Genomic DNA, 20774 nt, shown 5'->3' with positions numbered 1-20774 from the left:
ACGAGGTTTTGTAGGCTGCGGAGATCGAAGACCGTCGGGGAGGCCAAAGAAAAGGAAGTCGGTGTCGAGAAACACAAAAAAAAACAGGCCGGGTCAAAACGATACGGACAAAAGGCAAAAGACGTCTTGCTCCAATTGGGAGACAAGAAAACGGCACCGGGGAGTCAACACAACAGGCGTGTTGAGGTGGAAGTAAAAAAGCTGAGAAGACGGAGAGGAGAAACAGACGATGGAGAGAGCACACTTTTGTGCTTCGAGCAGTCAGTTGTCGGCTTCCCTCGCTCCTGCACCAGCGCGCATCCACAGGTTTGGCGGGCGCTCTTTCCCAATTGCCCCATGCAAGCTAGCCGTACGTGGATTAGCGCCTCCAGCCGTGCAAAGCACCTGCATCATAGCTCCGCTTCAGGGTTGCCAGCCTCCAGAATAAGGCGGTTTACATAAGCAGCACGTGACCACAATTGAGCTCTGGTAGTTTTGCCGCACGCCACCGCCCAGTGGGACGCGGGCAAAGCTCCAGGCTGCGCAAGGTTGGCGTAACTGGGGGCGGCCTTGCACTGCTAAGCAAACAGCAAGGGACAGCCGCCGCCGGACAAATCACAAATAGCACGCACACATCACCACTTCGCACCACCCCATCATATTGGCGTCGACGTGTCTGTCTGATTGTCAATTGCGCACCTGCTTCTCGATCGTATCCGCATCCCGGCGTCTTCTTCGTCTCGCCTCCACTCCCCGCCTCTCGACGCACACCATGGACCGCCTTCGGTCAATGTTCTCGGGCCAGGGCCTGTCCGGCCTGGGCTCGCAGCCGAGCTCGGTGAGTCTTTTTGCGGGATGTGAAGCGCACGTTCTTTTGTGGAACGAGATCGAACTGACAGGGTGGCTTTTCCCCAGGACAACACGAACCTCATCGACAACTCCGAGACGGTGTACATCTCCTCGCTCGCGCTGCTCAAGATGCTGCGCCACGGCCGCGCCGGCGTGCCCATGGAGGTCATGGGTCTGATGCTGGGCGAGTTCGTCGACGACTTTACGGTGCGCGTCGTGGACGTGTTTGCGATGCCGCAGAGCGGCACGGGCGTCAGCGTCGAGGCCGTCGACCCCGTCTTCCAGACCAAGATGATGGAGATGCTGCGCCAGACCGGCCGGCCCGAATCGGTCGTGGGCTGGTACCACTCGCACCCCGGCTTCGGCTGCTGGCTGTCTTCGGTGGATATCAACACGCAGCAGTCGTTTGAGCAGCTGACACCGCGGTCGGTGGCCGTCGTGATCGACCCCATCCAGTCGGTCAAGGGCAAGGTCGTCATTGACGCGTTCCGGTCTATCTCGCCGCAGACGCTCATCATGGGCCAGGAGCCGCGGCAGAGCACGAGCAACCTGGGCCACCTCAACAAGCCGTCGATCCAGGCCCTGATCCACGGCCTCAACCGCCACTACTACTCGATCGGCATCAACTACCGCAAGACCGCGCTGGAGGAGAACATGCTGATGAACCTGCACAAGCAGCCGTGGACGGAGGCGCTGCAGATGGAGGACTTTCGCGTGGCGGGCGAGCACAACAAGGACCGGCTGCAGCGGCTGGTGGGCCTCGCGGAGGGCTACGAGAAGCGCGTCAAGGAGGAGACTGAGCTGACCAAGGAGCAGCTCAAGACGCGCTACGTGGGCAAGCTGGACCCCAAGAAGCACCTGGAGGACGTGGGCCAGCAGCTGATTGAGGACAATATTGTGGCCGTGTCGCGGCAGATGATTGACAAGGAGACGACGATGCCGCGGAAAGAGGGCGCGGTGGACGGCGAGAGCGCAGCGGACGACGAGATGGACGTTGAGGACGAGTTATGAACGATAGACGAACGCGGCAGGAGGCGGACAGCATGAGGTTTTTAACGGGCTCGCAAACTTGCTGGAAAGCATATGGTAGACAACTCGAAATGCATTGCATGTTTTCTTTTCTTTCTTATTTTTCCCCCCCTCCATTCCTACCTGTTCTATTCCACATACTCGCGACCCCGTCACAAAAAGCAACAGCAGGCGGCCATGTACGGGTAGGCGTTAGGCTAGACAACAATATGCGCATGTGCGATCCAATCCAAGACGCGATAGTGCGAATTGCATCTCTGTCATGAATGGCGATTGATGTAGATTCTACCGTCTTTGTTCGATGTCGATGTCCATACAAAGCGTTGTGCTGCTCCTGCCAAACGAAGAGCCCTTTGTTCACGTCAACCATCGTCTTGTTCAGTGCGGGCAGGCACAACGCGCAACCTCCTTTGTTCCTTCCACAAACCATGGCGATTGTTCAGAAACGAACAACAGTTGGGGAAAGTGCTACGATGATATAAAAGCGTGTGACCGGCCGCATTTCTCTGCTTGTTCTTCCTCATCCCTCAACTTCATCCACGGCCACGCTGTCTTCTCTGCTCACACTGCTGCAGTCCTTCCCATCCCCAGCCACAACCTGCAGCCGTCATCACGCAGAAAGCCGTCGATTTCCGGTCCCTTCTCACTTACCATCTCACCCTCAAACCACCATACGCAACACAATGGGCTTTCGCTCGACCCTTTGCGAGCTTGGAAGGCGGCTGCTGGCAGCGCGTTTCAACCCGCAGACCATCGTTGAGCAAGGTCGCGGCGACTACAGGTACAGGTCTGGTCATACTCAGGCCCGGCCATACACACATTCCTCTTCCCACGCTCATGTACACGCGTGCCGGGTCTGCGCCGTGCAGCAGGCCGCTCGCATGAGTGAGAAGCTCGTATGCAACTCCCATCGAGTGCACCAGCTCACATCCCGGCCACTGCCTCCTCTGCCCACCAGTCGTCCCTTGCCACCCCTTCCCGACATCCCCCGGTCTCCGGCACCGTCTACTCTTTACCGAAAACGTCCGTATCATTCTTCTGTGCAGCTGCGGGACAGCTACGAGAGCTTTGATACGAGCAACGGCACCGTTTCGCAATCAAACGACACGAGTTCCTCGGCCACTTCCTCGACCTCCGGTTCTCTCTCCGTCCAGGTCTCTCCGATGCGTGCCCACTACCACTCACTTGCTCGCTTAGTGCTTGGTCTCCAGACGGCCCTTCAACACGTTCGCTACGCCATCAGCGGCCCTCTTGCTCTTCGCCTCTACGACCCCTTGTGGTGCATCGATGTAGGCGACTCGCTGGACGGAGCAGATTCGGTCTGCCAGCCTTCCATTGTGTGCCCCTTGGCCACCCGTGACGTCTTGCCGTCCTGGGCCGCTGTCTCTCAAAATGCCTTTCGATTTGACCGTCGCAGGCCTCAGACCCTGCAGCTGCAGGTCGACGGGCAATTTGTGACGGTCAATATTGAGTGGGTGAATGACCACGAGTTTGACAGCGGCGAAGATTCGTTCTACCAAATCGACCGCACGGAGGGCTCATACTGTTTTAGGAACGAGGAAAGCACGTGTGGTGGCCCGTACGGGACGCTCGGCTTGCTCGAAACGGCGCCTCCTGTTCTCAGCCTCGCCAGTCTGCTACAACACACAGCACAGGCATACACACGCAGTGGTGCTGTATATGCGGCCTCCAAGGATTCTATGGAACACAAGGTTCTCGGACGTCAGGTCAACGCCTGTCTCCGGCTCCTGGGCAGCGGCACGACACTTGGCCGCCAGTTCTTGATGCCTCACGAAGTTCCCGCTGTCTACGATCCAGCATTCTCGAGCATGTATTACGCAGAGTTTGGTGCCGAGGGTGTCCAACGGCTGCATGCTGTCTGCGCCGGAATCCCACCCGTTGGTGCGTCTCAGAAATGCGCACGTTCGACACCTGCGTCCGCGAAACACAGTATTGCCCGTAAACCTCTACCATCGACTAGTCGACACAAATTGAGTACAGCTGGTGCCTCTGAAAGGACTGCGGATCACAGAGGGCCGTAACTGTATCGAAGTGAGTAATTGGTACTGGAATACGATATGCAAGGTTGTGTGACATTTAGTCCAGAAGTATACCTTGCCAAAGACGTGTTTAGCAGCACAAAACCATATCGTTTTAATATTTATTTGAAATGTTAATAGGTGAACATCTATCAAAATACATATATCTACCATTCAAACCATTCTATATTACAAGTTTTGTCATCATATCATACACAACATTCACATATCCAGCAGCCCCGGTACAAAGGCTTACCATCGTCCTGGACCAGGGGGAACGTTCCAGCCGCCTCCTGATAGCTCTTGTTGTAATGCCGGCATCATTCTGTTGTCCATCTCGGCGGCACACTGCATCAATATCTTGTAGCAGCGTGCTAGTTGCGCATCGACGCTGCCAAACAACATTTCACAGGCATCCTCGGCGGCACCCTCAACGACAATTCCTGTTGCCGTATCGACGATTTCGCCGTTGTCACCACTGTCGACTGCATCCACCATATCGGATGCATCTTCAATATCACCAGCCATTGTGATGAGGTGAGTGAAGGATACACTTTCCATCTCGCCGTGGAGGGTGCCCAGGTTGTTTGTGGCCGCGGCCATCCACCCTTGGAGGGCCAAATTGAGACCCTGCGAAGGGAGTGCTGTTGTGTGAGCGAGCAGACTGCCGATGGCCAGGCCCTGAGCACCGAGGTGGTCGCACAGCTTCTGCAGCCGCTTGAACCACTTCTTCTCAAAAATAACCAGGATCGCGCCGTCGCCATACTTGTCCAGGCCGTTGAAGACACGGGAACGAGCTGTCTCGAGCCGGCTCAGGTTGTCTAGGAGAACCGGTAGGTGGACAGGATAAGAAGCAGCAGTCAGGGATATCTTTGGTGAATCTCCCGTGCCGAATCCGCCACCTGCATCATCCGGTCCGCCTAAGCCGCCCATGTCCTCACTGCCCCCATAGTCGTTTCCGCTCCTGTTCCCGTTGCCATATTCGCATCCACTGTCGAGACCAAGGACCGTCGTCCATTTGTTCTTTCGATCGCCTCGAAGGCCGCCCGACCAGCCAAGGCCACCGGTGCCCATCTTGGAGCCCAAGCGCGATCTGCCGGAACTGAGAGAGTCGGAGCCGAGATCCGAATTGGTGCCGGGTCCGAGGTCATATGTGCCTAAGCCCATGCCGCAGTCTTTTTTTGGGTGGAAGGTCATTTTGAGGCTTGTATGAAGAGAAGAGGGGAAAAGGTTGATCGAGAGTCTTGTAAGTCAACATGAATGAAAAAAGAAAAGAAAATGTTCAGTTTCCACGCCTAATCATCTCTGAACATCTCAACCTTAAATGATACCACGTTTTAATCTTATAGCTCTTTGAAGGTTCTCATTCTGAAATTATTACCCGATTTGGCCAAATGCTGCGCTGCTGCGCCATGTGGTCAGCGACGTTCTTTGTCCCGGCAGGGCATAAGCACCTTACATCATATACGCGGCAGTGACAACCAGTTTTAGGGTGGAGGCTGATGCTGATGCACATCTTGGCGTATTAGGCAAACCGACCAACGACACAAAGCCATCGACAATGGCTCGAATGGCTATGCATCGGGTCGTTGGGTAGACAATACGAGATAGCTTACTTACAATGAGAAATTGTCTAACGGTACATAAAAAAATGAATAAAAACGCCCGAGAAATAAAGAAACACCAAAAAGAGAACAATTCTCAACGCCTTTGTGATATCCGTCAAAGGAACAAATAAACCAGGCATGTTACTCCGTCGATAACTAGGCAACGAGCTAAAAGCCATGCAGATGGCAAAGATCCCAAATATGGCTTGGATTCATTACTGTTCACGATATCTGAAGCACAAAGACATTGACATTTGGATTTTATTAAGTTTGTATTGCCTAATATATCGCGTCGCGATGCGATACTGGATGAGCGTTGGCTCTTTCCATTCCTGGCAAAAGCATCACACCAGAGAGAGTGACGCCTAACTACCGTCGTGACTTCCCAGTTTGTTGTTGTGTCTCTCGCCAGCCGCTCCTTCCCTCGTCTCTATTCTCCTGCCGGTTCAGGAAAGACGTTCAACTACCAGTCCTCCTTCCCCCCTAAGTTTACCCCTGAGTCGTTTGGCCTCAATTTGCCTTTTGTATTGCTCTTCGGCTTTGCAGTCCAATCCGGTCAAAGAGATGCTCTGCAAGCTATCTTCTCTCCTTGGACTCAACTGACTCGACTTGACACCTTACCCTTATCCACGGCACTGTCAATTGTATCACCATGGCTGTACCTCTGTCTTCGGTCGACGAGGCACTTTTGCCTGGCCACATGTGTTACCTGCTCGAGTATGAACCACCAAGCAAAGAGGCTGACTCGCCGTCACGGTTGGCGCCGGCGATAGCACCTTTGACATCGGAGAACCTTTCTTTGAGAGAATCAAGCCGGCAGGCAGGAGACTCTGCACCCTCAGACCTACCACACAACATCCCAACCTCCGTCACGTCGTCGCGCACACTCTCTGCATCCCATTGCTCACTTACGTCAGAAACGCAAGAAAAGGACGACGTGCCGTTTTACTTCTAGAGGGACAAACGCATCGCCAATCTTGCCACTCTTCGCGACCAGGCTCACTCGCCCCTGATTCAATATGAGTATGTGGCCGTTGATGTCAAGGGACACGGCCAAGACAATAGCACCCACATCGACGAGGCCAGAGTCTCACATATTGGCCTTGCCTATATGCCGTCGAACATCCCTCCTGCAGCGGACCTCACCCTCACGATCCACGGGAATGGCAGCACCAAAACGACACATAACATTGCGTCTCATGACTGGCGCCGGCTGCAGGAGGTAGACCTTGACGATGTCGTCGCCCAATACGGTATCAGAGCAGCCAGTACAAGGCTCAGCGACCGCATGGACCACAAGACGCGAGAGCAATTTCGATATGGGGAAAAGGGCATGACAACCACGACGGACTGTCTGGCACAACATCTCGGGCAAAACCTCAACTCTTTTGTTGCCAGGGGAAGAGAATGGCACAAACACGGAACGCAAGCCCAAGGCAGGGTAGAGCAAACTCTCCAGACTCAGCTGCCATTGTCGCCGAACGGCTGGCGTGCACCAACTATATTTGATCTCGGTGCGCCTGCGATCGAGACGGAGAAACGCCCGTCGCCGCACGACAAACCATGGCAGCAGATCGTTTCACGAAAGGGCCCCTCCATGAGGCTCTACCTTGCAAATGTGCAAGGCGACATTGAGAGGCGCATGCTACAGCAGTACAGAATTCAGTCTTTGCTATTTCCTGAAGCATGGGCTGATTCCCTTGGCCAACACAACTTTGAACGTCTGACGAAGCGCCGTGAGCCTTTTCGACAGGACCTCGTCGATATGACACACTCTCGTAAGCCTGCCAATGATTCTTGGACCACTTCGGAAACAACCGCGCCATCAAAAGGCCACAGCAAGGCCACTTCGCCCGCAATTGGAAAGCAAAACAGGCGTATCTTGGTCGTTTGGGGTGTCACAAACAATCGTCCAACACTTGACCGACTGGCCCCTGGCTTCCTGCAGCAGTTCCATGGTTGGGTCGACCTCCAAGAAGTCGCCACACCTCTACTCTTGGCCGCATCCGGATACAGATTTGGTCAAAATAAGGCCACCATGCCATTGCTTGATGCTTTGCGGTTCGTGGGCTTTCGGCCTGGCTATTCTTTGCAAAGACGCAGCCACGCCTTTGCAGACCGCGCTTCACGGGACCCGGGTATGGATGCCGTGCGTACGCTCGGTGCCCTCGCACGCATCGTGGCTTACCCAGCTAGCATTTTCAGTCAGCTGGAGAAGGAGACTCGAGACACACTCAATCGCTGCTACCGCCAACAAGGCTTCTATTTGTCCGAAAGCGTGTACCCCTGCGCCATATTTGTTTACGGGACCCGCAAACTGCCCAAACGCAGCAAACACCCGTGGGTTTTTGCCGGCGTTCCAAAAGCATTGCAAGACACAGAGAACATGCTCAAGCTGCTGCGGGACCACGGTCTTGCCGAGCCGGTCGTTTTGGCTGTAGGAGGCGAGCGCCGTCCGACTCGATTGAAGCAAAATCAGATTTGCATGTACTACGACACGATGCAACAGATTAACGCAGCCGTTGCTGCCCTCAACGGTCTCATGGTCGGCGGTGTCCGGCTTCAGGCGACGCTTCTCTGGCACCCAGACCCGGCCTGGTCCTGCGCGTATTCACAGGTGTCGACAACGCAAGCAGTGCCGCTCAGAGACACTACGTTGAAAATAGAGGCAAGCGAAGAGGCCCAGAAATGACAAACCGGACTGCAGATGGAAAGGTGCGGGTGCCATTGGCAGTGGACACGCAAGCAAGAGAGTTACGCAAACGTGGAAGGCGATGGCATATATAGTTTGATTGAAAAAGGAAGAGACTAGTGCAAAATTCAAGAGGCACATATCATAACGCCCTAAACGCTGCTATGCCAATGCAAGTGACAGAATCAAAAAGAAACGAAAGAAATAAATGGTAATACCGTGAACAGACAACAGTTCATACCCTATGTCCGCCAAAGAAGAGAAATAGAAAATACGAGAGAAAAAAGAAAACAAAGCGCGAAGCAAAGCCATATCATGTAGTGCCGAAAACAGAACATAAAATCGCAAACCAAAAATCATGCACGGGTGGAATCGTCCTATGCAACGGGTGCAGCCGGCTTCGCGCCGCGGCGGCCAAGCAGCGTCGCGCCGTCAAGGTTCAGTTCGAAAGCGCCCTTTTGCCGGTTGTGGTCGCGCACTTGCTGGCGGGCGGCGGCGGCCACGGTGGCCGAGTGCTGGCCGTAGCCGCGCTCGTTTGTGGCAGCCGCCGGCTGCTGACGTTCCCGCTCGCGGCCGCGCCTCTGTTCGGGTTGGTCGCCGCCAATGTTCGCATTACGCATACCATGTTCGAGGTCTTGGGTGCCGGCGTTGCCGTTGTTGGCGTGCGCCGCCGCCATCTTGCTGCTGTAGTGGGCGTAGTTTTGGTCACTGACACCGCTGTTGCCACCGCTGCTGCCCTCCTTGGTAGAGCCAGACGAGTTGGACAGGTTTGCAGTCGACGCCGCGGACGATGACTCCTCGTCGGCCTCGGTCAGCTCCACCATGCGCGCAACACCGGGGGTGCGGGCGCCGATGTTCTTGCGGCGCTTGTCCTCCTCCTCTTGGCGGTGGACAGCATACCCGACATCAAAGACCTCGCGCAGGTTGACGGCACCGGGGGAGCGGAAATCGCCGCGGCGATCGCCGTCGACAACCCGGGACATGTCGAAAGCCTTGGCCGCAGTACCGTCCGCACCGACGGCCTTCTCGTCGCGGGGCGTCGGACCAGAGCCGCGAATCCAAGGGTGTTTCATGAATTCCACGATGGTGTAGCGGCGTTCCGGGTTGACGTCGAGGAGGTGGCTGATCAGGTCCTGTGCAGACTTGGAAATGTCATCCCACCAAGGTGACAAAAACGTGAACTGGCCCTTGGCCACTTTCTCCGTAAGAACTTCGATGCTCTCGTCGTAGAAGGGTGGAAAACCGCACAACAGGGTGTAGAGGACGCAGCCGAGGGCCCACATGTCAACGGACTTGGAGTACATCTCATCCTTGACAATTTCCGGGGCAGTGTATCCAACGGTGCCGCAAGGTGTTGTGGTGTTCGTCTCCCAAATGACTTTTGAGAGGCCGAAATCGGCAATCTTGATCTGGCCAATGCCGCCCGCGCCCTGGCCAGGAACGAATTCACCCTCGTCGACCTTGTCCTCGTCGCCCGCCTGCCTCGGCTTAGGATGCTTGGCGGGGACAAAGGGTACTGGGTAAAAGAGGATGTTCTCGGGTTTGATATCTCTGAACTGGGAGTTAGCTGCTGGTCCTCGCAATTAGGAAGAAATGCGAATCGAGAGGTCGAAAGGAGCGTACCGATGGACAACACCCTGCTCTTCATGCAGGTATTCCAGGGCCTTGGCAACCTGGACAATGACGTGGCGAGACAGTTCCTCGCTGAAGTAGGTAAGCTTTACGATCTGGTGGAAAAGCTCGCCACCAGGGGCCAGTTCGAGCACAATGTAGTAGTACTGCTTGGCTTCAGAGAACTCAAGAAGGCGGACGATGTTGGGATGGTCGAGTTTGCGCATAATGGTCACCTCTTTGAGGATATTTGCGCGCTAGTTGCGGGTTAGAATATAAGGCAAAAAGTGGTGAAAGCCATACGAGATGAAAGTAAAGTATTGGTAGGGAAACGGAGTGGGAATTCACTCGGACACCGCAGAAATGAAAAGACTGGTGGGAAACGAAGGGACAAAGAGAAGAGGAGGAAGGATCAAGGGAAGCGAAGATAGGAGTTGAAGGGAAGAAGAGTATAGGCAAAAGACAGGCAATGAAGACATCGAGACATGCGGAGGAATACAAGCGTGATGAGGAAGCGATACAGGGGAGAATATAAACGAGAAAGGAGGAGGAAAGAGAACAGACGTTGAGAAGTCAAGAAACATCACGGCGGAGAAAACAATACAAAGGAAAAGTAAATGGGAGTTCCTACCTCTGCAGCCTTGGGCACTTTCGGCTTGAATTTCGGATGGATGTGTTTGTCTCCCTATGTTGGCGAAAATTGGCGTTGGCGAACGATCCGAGGCGGAGAAATGAAAAAATAGAGACAAAAAAAAAAGCAAGAATACAGAAACAAAAACAACGCGAGGCGAACAGCAAGAATCAAAACACCCGCAAAAGTCTCGAGATTAAAAAAACGCATGCTAACACGTTTTTTTATTTGTCTTTTGCCTGTTTTTTGTCCCCCTTTGCGTTGGCTCGTTGCTACGACGCAGCCAAACATATGCATGGGACGCATATGCGGGATCCTCGAGCACAACTTGCTCGGGCGAGAGAAACGAAAAACCAAAACAGAAACGAAAGCGAAAACGCAACGGAACAATCGAAAAATGCACGAACCTGTGTGACATTCATCTCGTACTTGCGAACGACTTTGATGGCGACGTCATCGGGATAGGCGCCGGTGCGGTCGCGTGCGCGGTAGACGTTGCTGAAGGCACCGTCGCCCATCTTCTCGATGAGCTCCCAGCGCTCAAGGCCGGGATAGCGGGGAAACCTGCTGCGGCCCTCGCGCTCCTCGGCGACAAGCTTGGCGATCTCGTCATCAGCAACGCGCCGGCTCTTGGTCTTGGTGATAGGCGCCATCTCCGGCTCCTCGTCGAGCACGGCGGCGGGGACGGTGCGCGTGGTACGACCTGGGTCGGAGACAGCGTGGTGGGTTGTGGGTTGCTGGGTTGTCGTGGCCAAGGTCGGGCTCAGCTGCTGGGGTGGTGAATTCCGCGACGAGGGCTCCTTACGCGCCGTCGTTTCGTCCACAACGCGGGCTTGCTTGCCTGTGACGGTTGGAAGCGGTTAGACGATCAAGGACGAGATCGATCACAGCAGAGGAAACGGCAGTTGCTCACCATGGCGGATGAAGTTTTTGAGTTGTTGTATTGTCGACATTTCGACGGGTTTAGTTGTCTAGATAATTGGTAGAGGAGGAAGAGGGTGAATAGAAGAAGTGAGAGCGAAGCTGGGAAAAAGACACAAATAAGGGTCAGCCAATGTCGATGTCGATGCCACAAAAAAAAAAAAAAAAAAAAAAAAAAAAAAAACGTAAAGCACTGCTCGAGTTTGCGACCTACCCCTACGGCCGATGGAGAATGAGTCAAGACGAGACGTGTCGCTGTGTTCTAGCACACATCACTTGGGCGGGAAAGCGAACAGGCGCTGACGCTGGCGATGCTGTGACGAACAATGAAGTGTTGGCTGGAAAGCTACCGAAGGCGCTGAATGAGGCGGGGGGATGGAATCTAGGGACAGAGGCGGGCGCTGCAAAGGTGCGTAGGAGGAAGAAAACTTCACGATCGTGGTGGATGACTACTGGCGGTCGTAGAGAGTACGTCAAGAGAGGCGAGGTGTGGATGGCAGGTGAAGTCAAAGAAGAGACGGAGATGTCGAGCAAAGCGAAGATAACAGAGGAGGAATAGGAGAGGAGCAGGAGAGGAAAGAGGGAAAAGTCTTGGAAAGGAAACGGCGCAGGAACTAAGGGGATTAATAAGGCTCGCTGGACAGAAGCGAACGGGGAAGGCGCGACAGGTAAGATAGCAGACGCGGGAGGCGCACTTTTAGTGTGACGCCTTGGAACGGCTGTCTTTGAGATGCGTTCCAGATTCTTGAGATTCTTGAGATTCTTTGAGATTCTTGATTTGGATGATGAGAGGGAGAGATATGGCGTAATTTGTCTGGGGATCAAGGCTGTGAGAAAAGGCAAACCATGACGGCAGAAGAGTAGGATTGGGGGGAAGAGAGAAAATGAGAAAAAATGAGAGACGCAGACAAAAAAAGAAGCACCGGAGCGAAGAGCCAAGCGAGGTAAGTTACAGGGCCTTTGGGGGAGTTATAGCGGGGTAAAAAGCGAAAAACTGTACTAAGATGCCCTGTAGGCTGACGAAATGGCGGACGGATTAGGCAAGCGAAAACACTGCCTGTTTCTCACGAAGCAGTCAGCGCCAGGAACAAGGCAGGAGCGCGGTATTACGAGGAAGAAAATGGAAGGCAAGCACGGCCGAGAAGGCAAGAAACGACAAAAATGGGAAAGAGCAAGGGGATCCGCAAGATTGTCACGCCTTTCTCTCTGTCCTTATCCCCCCCTTTGGTTTCCCTCGAAAGACGGAAACTAGCCAAGCGACACGTTCCCGGTTTGCAAGCCAAAGTTGGATATACTAAAACGATGGGAAGGGGGCCCACTGACAAATTGGAAAGCGCGAGATGACAGGACTAAAAGTAACAAGACGCCGCGGAAGAAACGACGTATGTCATAATGACTTGGAGAAGACAGCAGACAAGGAACGGGCCAGGCAATGACACCGCCGAAGACGAGTAAATACGAGGGCCGTTGGTCTCAGGAGACATTGAATTTTCAATGTGTGAGAAGTCCTTCGACGGGGGGGAGGGAATCAACATTCGATTCTGGTGCCGGTCGCTGCCCCTAGCGAGTCTGGTAAAACACGGAGAACGAAAAAAGGGAAAACGAGGGAATAGAAAACGAAGAGAAGAAATGACGTAGTATGCATCGAATCTTGGATGGCAGCGTCATTGCCCAGTTTTTTATGCGGGTGTTGTGGGCTGTGGTGGGCTGTGGTGGGCTGTGGGACGGTGGCTAGGGTGGGTATGTTCCTAATTTTTATGGGTCTGTGTCCGTTGAAAATTATGGCAAACTGAGCCCAGTGAGCCCACCTCTGCTCGCTCTGCAACCTGCCGACATTGAGCGACCTGCAGACATCTGACTTTCCGCAGGGACCAGTCACAGGGGTAACTTGGTTGGAGCATCTGGTTGGTCGGGGTGTCAACCATCAGCACAACGCACTGATACTCCCTGGAACATGCTGAGAAATGCTTTTGGTGCCCTGTACAATACCATGCTACAGCGCGGCTACAGCGCCGTTACAGCGTCGACACGTCGTAATTACAGCGACGCTGGGCCCTCGGCATTTGCGTGCACATCGAGTGCCTGTCCTCAAAATGCCCGAGCGAACGGTCGCCATGGTCATGAGCGAGAGGAGATCCCCGAGATAAGGTTGACGCTGGCGTGGGGACCCTGCAACGTCTCAGCGCCCTCCAGGCCAAGATGCGTGCCTGGGGCTTCTGCTCGGTTTGATTTTCCTCTTTTCCTGGGCCACATATGCCGTGCACCGTTTTGCTGGCGGTCCGTCTGCCTCGACTGACGTCGTATTGAGTCAACACGCTGTGCGACGTGCATCATGGCATCGCCTTCAGCCCTTCTAAGGGAACTAACTGCCTGGCAATGTCGTGATAGACTTCTTCACCTTGACGAAACGCAGTGACGGTCCGGCGGGCATTCTCAGAAGGCAACTTTAGATGCCATGTTGCACATTGCGATTTCCATCGCGGATGCTGACGTCGACGATGCTGCAAATGTCTTGCCGTCGATCCATGCTCCTTCTGGAGATTGTCCCGGCTCCGCGGGCGCTGCAAGGATCTTTCAGCCTCTACGACATGTCTGTACTCGGCGCATCTACTGTGCAGCAAACGAAAAGGAACGAGGAGGGGAGCGGAGGGGCTCGAGGGATGACAAAATAAAATGAATTCATCATGCCCTCATGCCCAGGCATGTTGTAAAGGGCCCCCGTGGCCCCGGAGCATATTTTGGTGGAGACGCGGCTGTCGTGCAGTGAACAATGACGTCAGTACTGAAACCATGGCCACTGCACCAGACGCCGCCCAACGGCTCCCTTTTGCCGTGCCGCCTGAGCGTGCTTGGGATGGCAAGACAAGGCGACACAAATGAAGAGACGACAGCTGGAAAGGTCGAGACAACATCGGAGACAAGAGGCAAAAAGGCTGGCATGCGCATTCTCAGGACCGCTAGAAAATCGTAAAACGGGCAAATTACGGTGCTGCCAGATTGGCAAATCAAGAAATTTGTAAATATACAAGCGTGAGCGTGTTGACTGCAGGACGACAGATTAAAGTACAATGTATTGCGTGTTTCTCCCTTCGGTCCACTTTAGTGGATGTCTTGACAATGTACGTCGTAGATTTCAAAATATTAGAAAATACATCGTACAAACGCCTGTAACATCATTTTGTACAACTCTGTTCAACTGGACGCCGCTGCCAACTTCCAATCACTGGCTGTTTACGTCTGTGTTTGTTCGTGTTCTTTCTTTTTGTTTTTCACCCCACTCTTTTTCTCGTGTCTACCCCTGAGCCAACAGACAGCCGCTCACATAGCGTGATACGCCGTCGTCTACTGGTGTAAAGACGGTCCGCTGGTGGGAAAGGCGGATCTCAGGTTTGGGTATTTGGTTTTTTTTTCTTGAGGCTCTGCCTCGTGCCGCTCACTTCTTATACACCTGCTTGCCACCGTACCATGTCTCCTCAATCACCGCGCCCAACAGTTTGGACGCGTCCCAGGCCATGTCCACCACGGCAAAGTCGGCCGTCTTGCCCGGTGCGAGCGAGCCCGTCTCGCCGTCCGCAAACACAGAGTAGGCCGCACCGCGCGTCGCCGCCGTCACCGCCTGGCACAACGTCAGAGAAAAGTGCGGGTTGACCGCGCCCAGGTCGGCGGCATCCGGCTCCCGGGCCGACCGCCGCGTGGTCGCAATGTATGCATTGGCCAGCGGCTCGCGCGGCGCCGTGGGTGCGTCCGTGCCAATCGCCAGCGGCGCGCCCGCGTCTTGGAACGCGCGGTAGGCAAACGCGCGGCCGCAGCGGTGCTCGCCAAGCAGGCGCGGCCACGCGCGCAGGATGGCCGGGTCGGCGTGCACCGGCTGGACGCTGGCGGTGATGCCGAGCGCACCGAGGCGGACGGCGTCCGCGTGCGAGGCAAGCTCCAGGTGCTCGATGCGCGGGCGCAGCGTCTTCTGGCCGGCGAACTGGGCAATGGTGTCGACCGCCATGGCAATCGCCTTGTCGCCAATCGCATGCAGGGCCACCTGCAGGCCGCCCGCCGTGGCACGCTCCACGACGGGCGCCACCATCTCGGGCGACCAGATGGGGTCCGCGGCCGTGCGCGCAGAGTCGCCGTAGGGCTCGGTCAGTGCCGCTGTGCAGGCGTCGACGATGCCGTCGCACACGACCTTGATGCCGACGACGCGCAGCGACGGCAGCGTCTCGCCGCTGCGGCCGGCGGCGCCGTTGTGGATCTTGGCGAGTGCAATGGCGCGGTCGACCTGCGCCAGGTGCTCCGCCTCGGAGTCGCGCGGCTTGATGAGCCAGTACGCCGCGATGCGGATGGGCCGGCGCTTGTCGGGCCGTGTGGCCACGTAGTGGATCATGGCCTCGAGCGACTCTTCTTGCAGGGCCATGTCCACGACGCCCGTGTAGCCCTGCGCCGAGTAGACGTCGACGGCGGACGCGACCGCATCGGTGCGCTCCTGCAGCGTGGCCACAGTGGACAGGTACGGCCACACCAGGTCAAAGACGGCCGCCTCACTCAGCAAGCCCGAGGGCCGCTTGGTACCGGCGTGGCGGTGGATCGTGCCGCCCTTGATCACCTTGTCCAAGTCGTCGTAGATGCCCAGGTCCTTGAGCGCCGCCGTGTTGCACCACGTCGCGTGCAGGTCCTTGCTCTCAATATAGATGGGCCGCGGGTCCAGGTCGTCAATCATGTCTGCCGTCACCTCGCCGGGCGTCATGGAGAACATCCAGTTGCGACACAGGATGCGCGGGACATTGGGATTTGCCACGGCGTAGTCCTTGATGAGCGTGCGGATGTCCTCAATGTTGTGGCAGCCCTCGAGCGGCACCTTGTTGAGAGAGTAGCCGAGCGCGAGAAGGTGGACATGGCCGTCGACGAAGCCAGGAAGCACTGTACGTCCGCCGAGGTCGTGCACCGTTGCGGAGCCGCCAGCCTTGGCCTCCTGGACGGGCGAGTCGGCCTCGCTGCCGACATGTCGCACCACACCGTCCTGAACAACCATGGCACTGTGGAAGACGGCATCGTCGTCGGGGCCGGCGCCCGACTGGAAGACCTTGCCGTTGACAAAGACTGTAGACATTGTGGCATGGAAAGGTAGCGGTAGCAGGTGGGACGGGCGGAGATGGGGTTGCAGATGTCGGAGTGGTTGCGAGAGGATCAAGAGGATGCGAGGTTTCGAAAGTGCTCCTGCCTCGAGTAAGCCGCGGCAATCGTGTAGCTTCCTCGTCTTCCGAGATTCTAAAAACAGAAAGAGCGACGCAGTCGGTATTTTATGCCGATGTGGCACTTGCGATGCCGCTCCTTCCCCCGCCAACGACTTACCCTACGACGCCAAAAGAGAGAAGTCAACCGCGCCAAAATCGCCAAAATCGCCAAATCACCAAAAACCACCGCATTAAGCTATCGACCTTCCCAGAGGGGACTAACACGCGGACGACTCCGCACAACTGATAGCTTGCCGCTGGGGTATCGGCACAAATGCAGCACATTGGGGGTTCACTGGTAGCAAGCTGATGCAGACTTGCTGCAGGGACATTGTTGCCACAGCACTGCATTCGCGGTCATTGGCGACATAAGGGAGAGGAAATGGAGAGGCGAACAGAAGATGCAGCGCCTCAGTCGGCCAGAGATTCGATTCAAACAATCTGATAGCAAGCGGAATCCAGCCGCCCGCTTAGCTATCGCTCCTCCTCCGCAAAGTGCCAGCAATTGTGTGTTGATCTAACCATTCTGGTAGTCGGCCGTTGGAACTTTAAACGGACGCAGGAACTGCACATCGTGCAATGCGGCGAATATAAACTACTTTTCAGCTTCACGTCATATATGATGGTCCCTTCGTCGTTCGATTCGCAGAAGAATGAACGCCTGGAAACTCAAAAATACGAGACTGCGTAAACCAGCCACCAAAACCAACAGCATATCTCGATGTTCAAGACTGCCGACGGCACGTCTACCATAGGCATTGCTCCGTACCATTTAAAAAGCGAGGACTAAACCCCGGGGTACCTTAAACACGTGTTCGGGAAAGGAGCAGGGAAGAAATATGGCGACGAAGAGCGCACCCTGCCGCCATCTGTATCCTCGGTGCGCGTCCGCCGCCCTCATCTCCATCAAGTCTTAGTCTTTCATGGCATATTTTGGTGGCCGGGACGCCCGTTCCATGGGCACGCGGAGATGGTCCAGGTGCATCTCTGGCATCGGGGTTGGTCCAGTGTGCGTCTTCCTAGATTTGGCACCGTTTCTCTATGCCGAGGTCGGTATCGCGGCAAGCACAGAGTAGTGGCTACTACCAATAACACGCATCCTCCTCATCCTGTTCCTCGTGGCGTGCCGGCCGTGTTTCGTTGGTCGGACTAGCACACGTTCCGGACGCAGTCTTTGCAGTCCCGAATTGGGCACTGTACTTTCCGCATATTGCAGTGCCGATCGGGATGTCGACCGGGGATCAACCAGGAGTCAGGCATGAAGTTGGACATGAAGTTGGACATGAAGTTGGACACCGTCGCACAGCTGGGCCGACTAGAGAACGGGTCGGAGATGTCGAGCAGATGGTACTTGGAGGTTCAAAGGGTGTTAACGAGAGGCACGAGTGCTTCTTTATACCTTTTGTTGCTTCATCAAAACAAATTGGCCCCCTTTTTCGGAAGCTATCGCCATTACAGATTCTCTCAAACTCTAGCACCAAACTTACACGAACGGCCCCGTCGATAAGTCGTGCGTGGGTCGCGCCATTCACCTAGCACTGTGTTGAGATCTAAAACCGCCGTTCCTGACATGGTGCCTGGCAGCTGTCAGTGTCAATTCAGGCATCAGTAAGCAACAGCCATTATTGGAGATCCAGAACAAAGCGCTGTGTGGGGTGTTTTTCTTTGTCTGTTTTCTGTCTCGTTTTCGAGCGCGTATCAGGAACTCTCCACAGCCTCGTCAATCAGATGCCGCTATGGACGGTTTTGCTTGTTTAGGATAAAGGACGGGCCATTGTGACCACTTCCCTTTTACCTCTTTGGGGCAATTCGCCAGCCTGTGCCCATCGTCTCTTAACATTTTTGCTCTGCTAACTTTTTTGGTCAACGGCTCGCATCCAACTTGTCTCCATAATTACTGTTGTCGGCGGCCAATGAGGCAGGGTGAGCCGATACAGAGTCGAACAGTTGGGACTCAATACATTTCCTGTCCAGTACGATGTAAATACACTCCTCGTGCTTATTCAACACTCTTCCATGGAATCCACGGCGAAGAAGGAGGGAGGCCAAGGTCTAAAACACAGAGTGCCAGAGAAGCCGAATTGAAAGCGAGACATCCGGTCGGGTTGGAATCCAACAACAACCAACAGGGTCTTCTAACGACCACAGTGCGCGAGAGTTTTGTGGTTGCGCGAAGAGGCTGCACTTGTGATGGGCGCATGCTCGAGTATTTGTATCTGTAACCTGTCGAGCCCGTTAGCTCTGACGCCGTTGCATGCAGCTTGCGTTGCACTCCTTCTTGGCCTGCGATTTCTGCTGTTTCTGCTGTTTCTGCCGCCCCTTTTTGTAGTCTCTCGCTGGCCCATTTCCCGATTTCCGTCGGACTTCGGTTCCCTCGTGGCGGGAGCTCTGGGTCGGTGCCGATGAAGTGCAGGTGTGAAAACGGCGCTTGGCAACCCATGTCCAATCCGAAGCGGTCGTTTTCCCTCTACCTCCACATTCGTGCCATCTGAAGCCAATCCCAACCTCCATCTTCACAGGCAACAGGACATCGTCTCTCCATTTCCAAAGGCTTGAGCACTCCACTTCGAGCTGCGATCGCGCCACCCTCCCAATCAGCCAATCGCTTGCTTGTAAAATGGCTGCAAATGGGACCATTCCGAGCGGCCCAACTCTCTTCCCGGCCAGGGAACAATCGTCCCGAACAATCAATGAACGTGCAAGAGGTCGATTTGGTGCTGTTCTTCCTGTGCCCGACCCCGGCGGCGTGAACCAGGGTGGTGGGGGAAAAACGTACATTCGTACTCAAATGCCATACTCAGTCTGAGCATGCACGGTAGGCGAGAAGCGTGTGCACAAGAGCCGGTGTGTGAACGGGCGGCCCCAGTGTGATTGAACCATCTTGGCCGTGTCCTCGCCCCCGTGTCTTTTTCCTGTCCCTTTTTTCCATTGGGACTTTCTCACCCTTTCTCGTGATCTTACGCAAGCTCGATTTCTAAGCTCGTCAGCGGCCAAGTAGCCAACAAGGTTGCTGCGGTGTGGGCGTTAGTACGGTTGGGTGGGGGGGGCGACGGACGCGAGGGAAGCTCGTGTAGCTCGTGGATTTACTCCTGGGATCTATGTCGATACAGTCGACACAGTCGATGTCGTCGGGTCACTGACAGGGCAAAGTGGTCGTCATCTCGTCTTAGTCTGGTGCAAAAAGTTCAGAAGCCCCGAGAGCCCCTCGTTGCAACTTCCCAAATTGATTTTCCTCTCATCTACCCCGCCAATGAGCTTCGCCGCATTAATACGTGACCGTGGGTGCTGGTCCTGTATCGGCCCCGTACCAGCCTGGCGATCAACCCACGGATGCTTGGCCGCTCCTGCCAATTGCACCGCCATTGGTCCCGTTTTTGTCTCTGACCTGACTCCCTGAGGTGTGCCCTGGCTCGCCTGGTTCCTTCTTGTTTCGTCGCGCTTTCCCGGCACGTCTGCTCGCAACTGCCCTGGCACAAAAGGGCGTCTGAGACCATACAAAGTGCGGGGTAACTTGGTCCGTCCGGGTCCCTCCGACGATGTTGCGCACTGTGCTCAACACGAGAGCACGGGGCCAGGCGACACGCGCTTCCCAGATAGGGAAAAGAGGGAAAAAAGGGGAAAGGAACAAGAGGCGAAATAGGCCGCAAGAGTCGAGCTTGTGTTAGCTCCGACGTGGGCGGGGCGCGTGGTGTAAGAGGCCAGCTAGGAAGGAAAGAACCTGGCGAAACGTACAGAAGAGAATGTGAGCAAGAGGCAGGAGCGAAGCACACGAAACCGAGCCAAAGAGGAAGGAGTGCCACGAACCACCTGCCCTGTGTTGCTCCCGTCTTCCCAGCTCCCCTCTTTGTCTCGAGCGCATACCGCCTTTGCCTCCTCTCTCTCTCTCTCTCTCTCTCTCTCTCTGTCTCTCTCACTCACACACACACTTCTCTCTTCTACCCCTTGCCTCCCCTCCCTCTTTTATATTCAAGCCGCCCCCCATTTCCCACCCCCTCGTTTCTGTTCCTCTTCTTGTTGCTTTGCTCGCATCTCTCTCCTGTCTCCCCATCTCCCCAATCGACGTTGATGCGTCTCTCAGCTCGCACCAACTTCCATCTGCATCCATTGCAAACTCTCCGGCTTTCCTCTAGGCCTTTCTTCAAGCTTCCCTCTTCTTCTCTCCCCCGTGCGCTCTTCTCTTCCTCAGCGCCCACC

The 20774-nt window shown here is 55.2% G+C and overlaps 6 protein-coding genes across 6 annotated transcripts; 2 read left to right on the top strand and 4 right to left on the bottom strand.

Annotated features, from left to right (window-relative positions):
* Positions 1-751: 751 nt before the first annotated feature.
* SPBR_01854 (26S proteasome regulatory subunit N11) lies at positions 752-1839 on the top strand (the record flags this gene model as incomplete). The annotated part of the gene is made up of 2 exons (XM_040760164.1): positions 752-817; positions 895-1839. The coding sequence occupies 2 exons, from the start codon at positions 752-754 to the stop codon at positions 1837-1839; spliced, it is 1011 nt and encodes a 336-aa protein (XP_040619950.1).
* A 2309-nt stretch (positions 1840-4148) lies between these two features.
* On the bottom strand, positions 4149-5093 carry SPBR_01924 (uncharacterized protein; the record flags this gene model as incomplete). Its single annotated transcript, XM_040760234.1, has 1 exon — positions 4149-5093. One exon carries the CDS (start codon positions 5091-5093, stop codon positions 4149-4151), a length of 945 nt encoding a protein of 314 aa, XP_040619949.1.
* A 2448-nt stretch (positions 5094-7541) lies between these two features.
* SPBR_02046 (uncharacterized protein) lies at positions 7542-8195 on the top strand (the record flags this gene model as incomplete). Its single annotated transcript, XM_040760355.1, has 1 exon — positions 7542-8195. One exon carries the CDS (start codon positions 7542-7544, stop codon positions 8193-8195), a length of 654 nt encoding a protein of 217 aa, XP_040619948.1.
* A 377-nt stretch (positions 8196-8572) lies between these two features.
* On the bottom strand, positions 8573-10033 carry SPBR_01676 (uncharacterized protein; the record flags this gene model as incomplete). Its single annotated transcript, XM_040759986.1, has 2 exons — positions 8573-9746; positions 9819-10033. The coding sequence occupies 2 exons, from the start codon at positions 10031-10033 to the stop codon at positions 8573-8575; spliced, it is 1389 nt and encodes a 462-aa protein (XP_040619947.1).
* A 628-nt stretch (positions 10034-10661) lies between these two features.
* SPBR_02000 (uncharacterized protein) lies at positions 10662-11390 on the bottom strand (the record flags this gene model as incomplete). Its single annotated transcript, XM_040760309.1, has 3 exons — positions 10662-10709; positions 10845-11278; positions 11351-11390. 3 exons carry the CDS (start codon positions 11388-11390, stop codon positions 10662-10664), a joined length of 522 nt encoding a protein of 173 aa, XP_040619946.1.
* Positions 11391-14791: 3401 nt separating this feature from the next.
* SPBR_01593 (amidohydrolase family protein) lies at positions 14792-16456 on the bottom strand (the record flags this gene model as incomplete). The annotated part of the gene is made up of 1 exon (XM_040759903.1): positions 14792-16456. The coding sequence occupies one exon, from the start codon at positions 16454-16456 to the stop codon at positions 14792-14794; it is 1665 nt and encodes a 554-aa protein (XP_040619945.1).
* Positions 16457-20774: the final 4318 nt, after the last annotated feature.

The sequence above is a fragment of the Sporothrix brasiliensis genome (genome assembly GCF_000820605.1).
Source record: "Sporothrix brasiliensis 5110 chromosome Unknown Cont18, whole genome shotgun sequence".
Lineage (NCBI taxonomy): Eukaryota > Fungi > Ascomycota > Sordariomycetes > Ophiostomatales > Ophiostomataceae > Sporothrix > Sporothrix brasiliensis.
The sequence above is the reverse complement of the archived record's forward strand: the minus strand, read 5'-3'. Positions and strand labels throughout refer to the sequence as shown.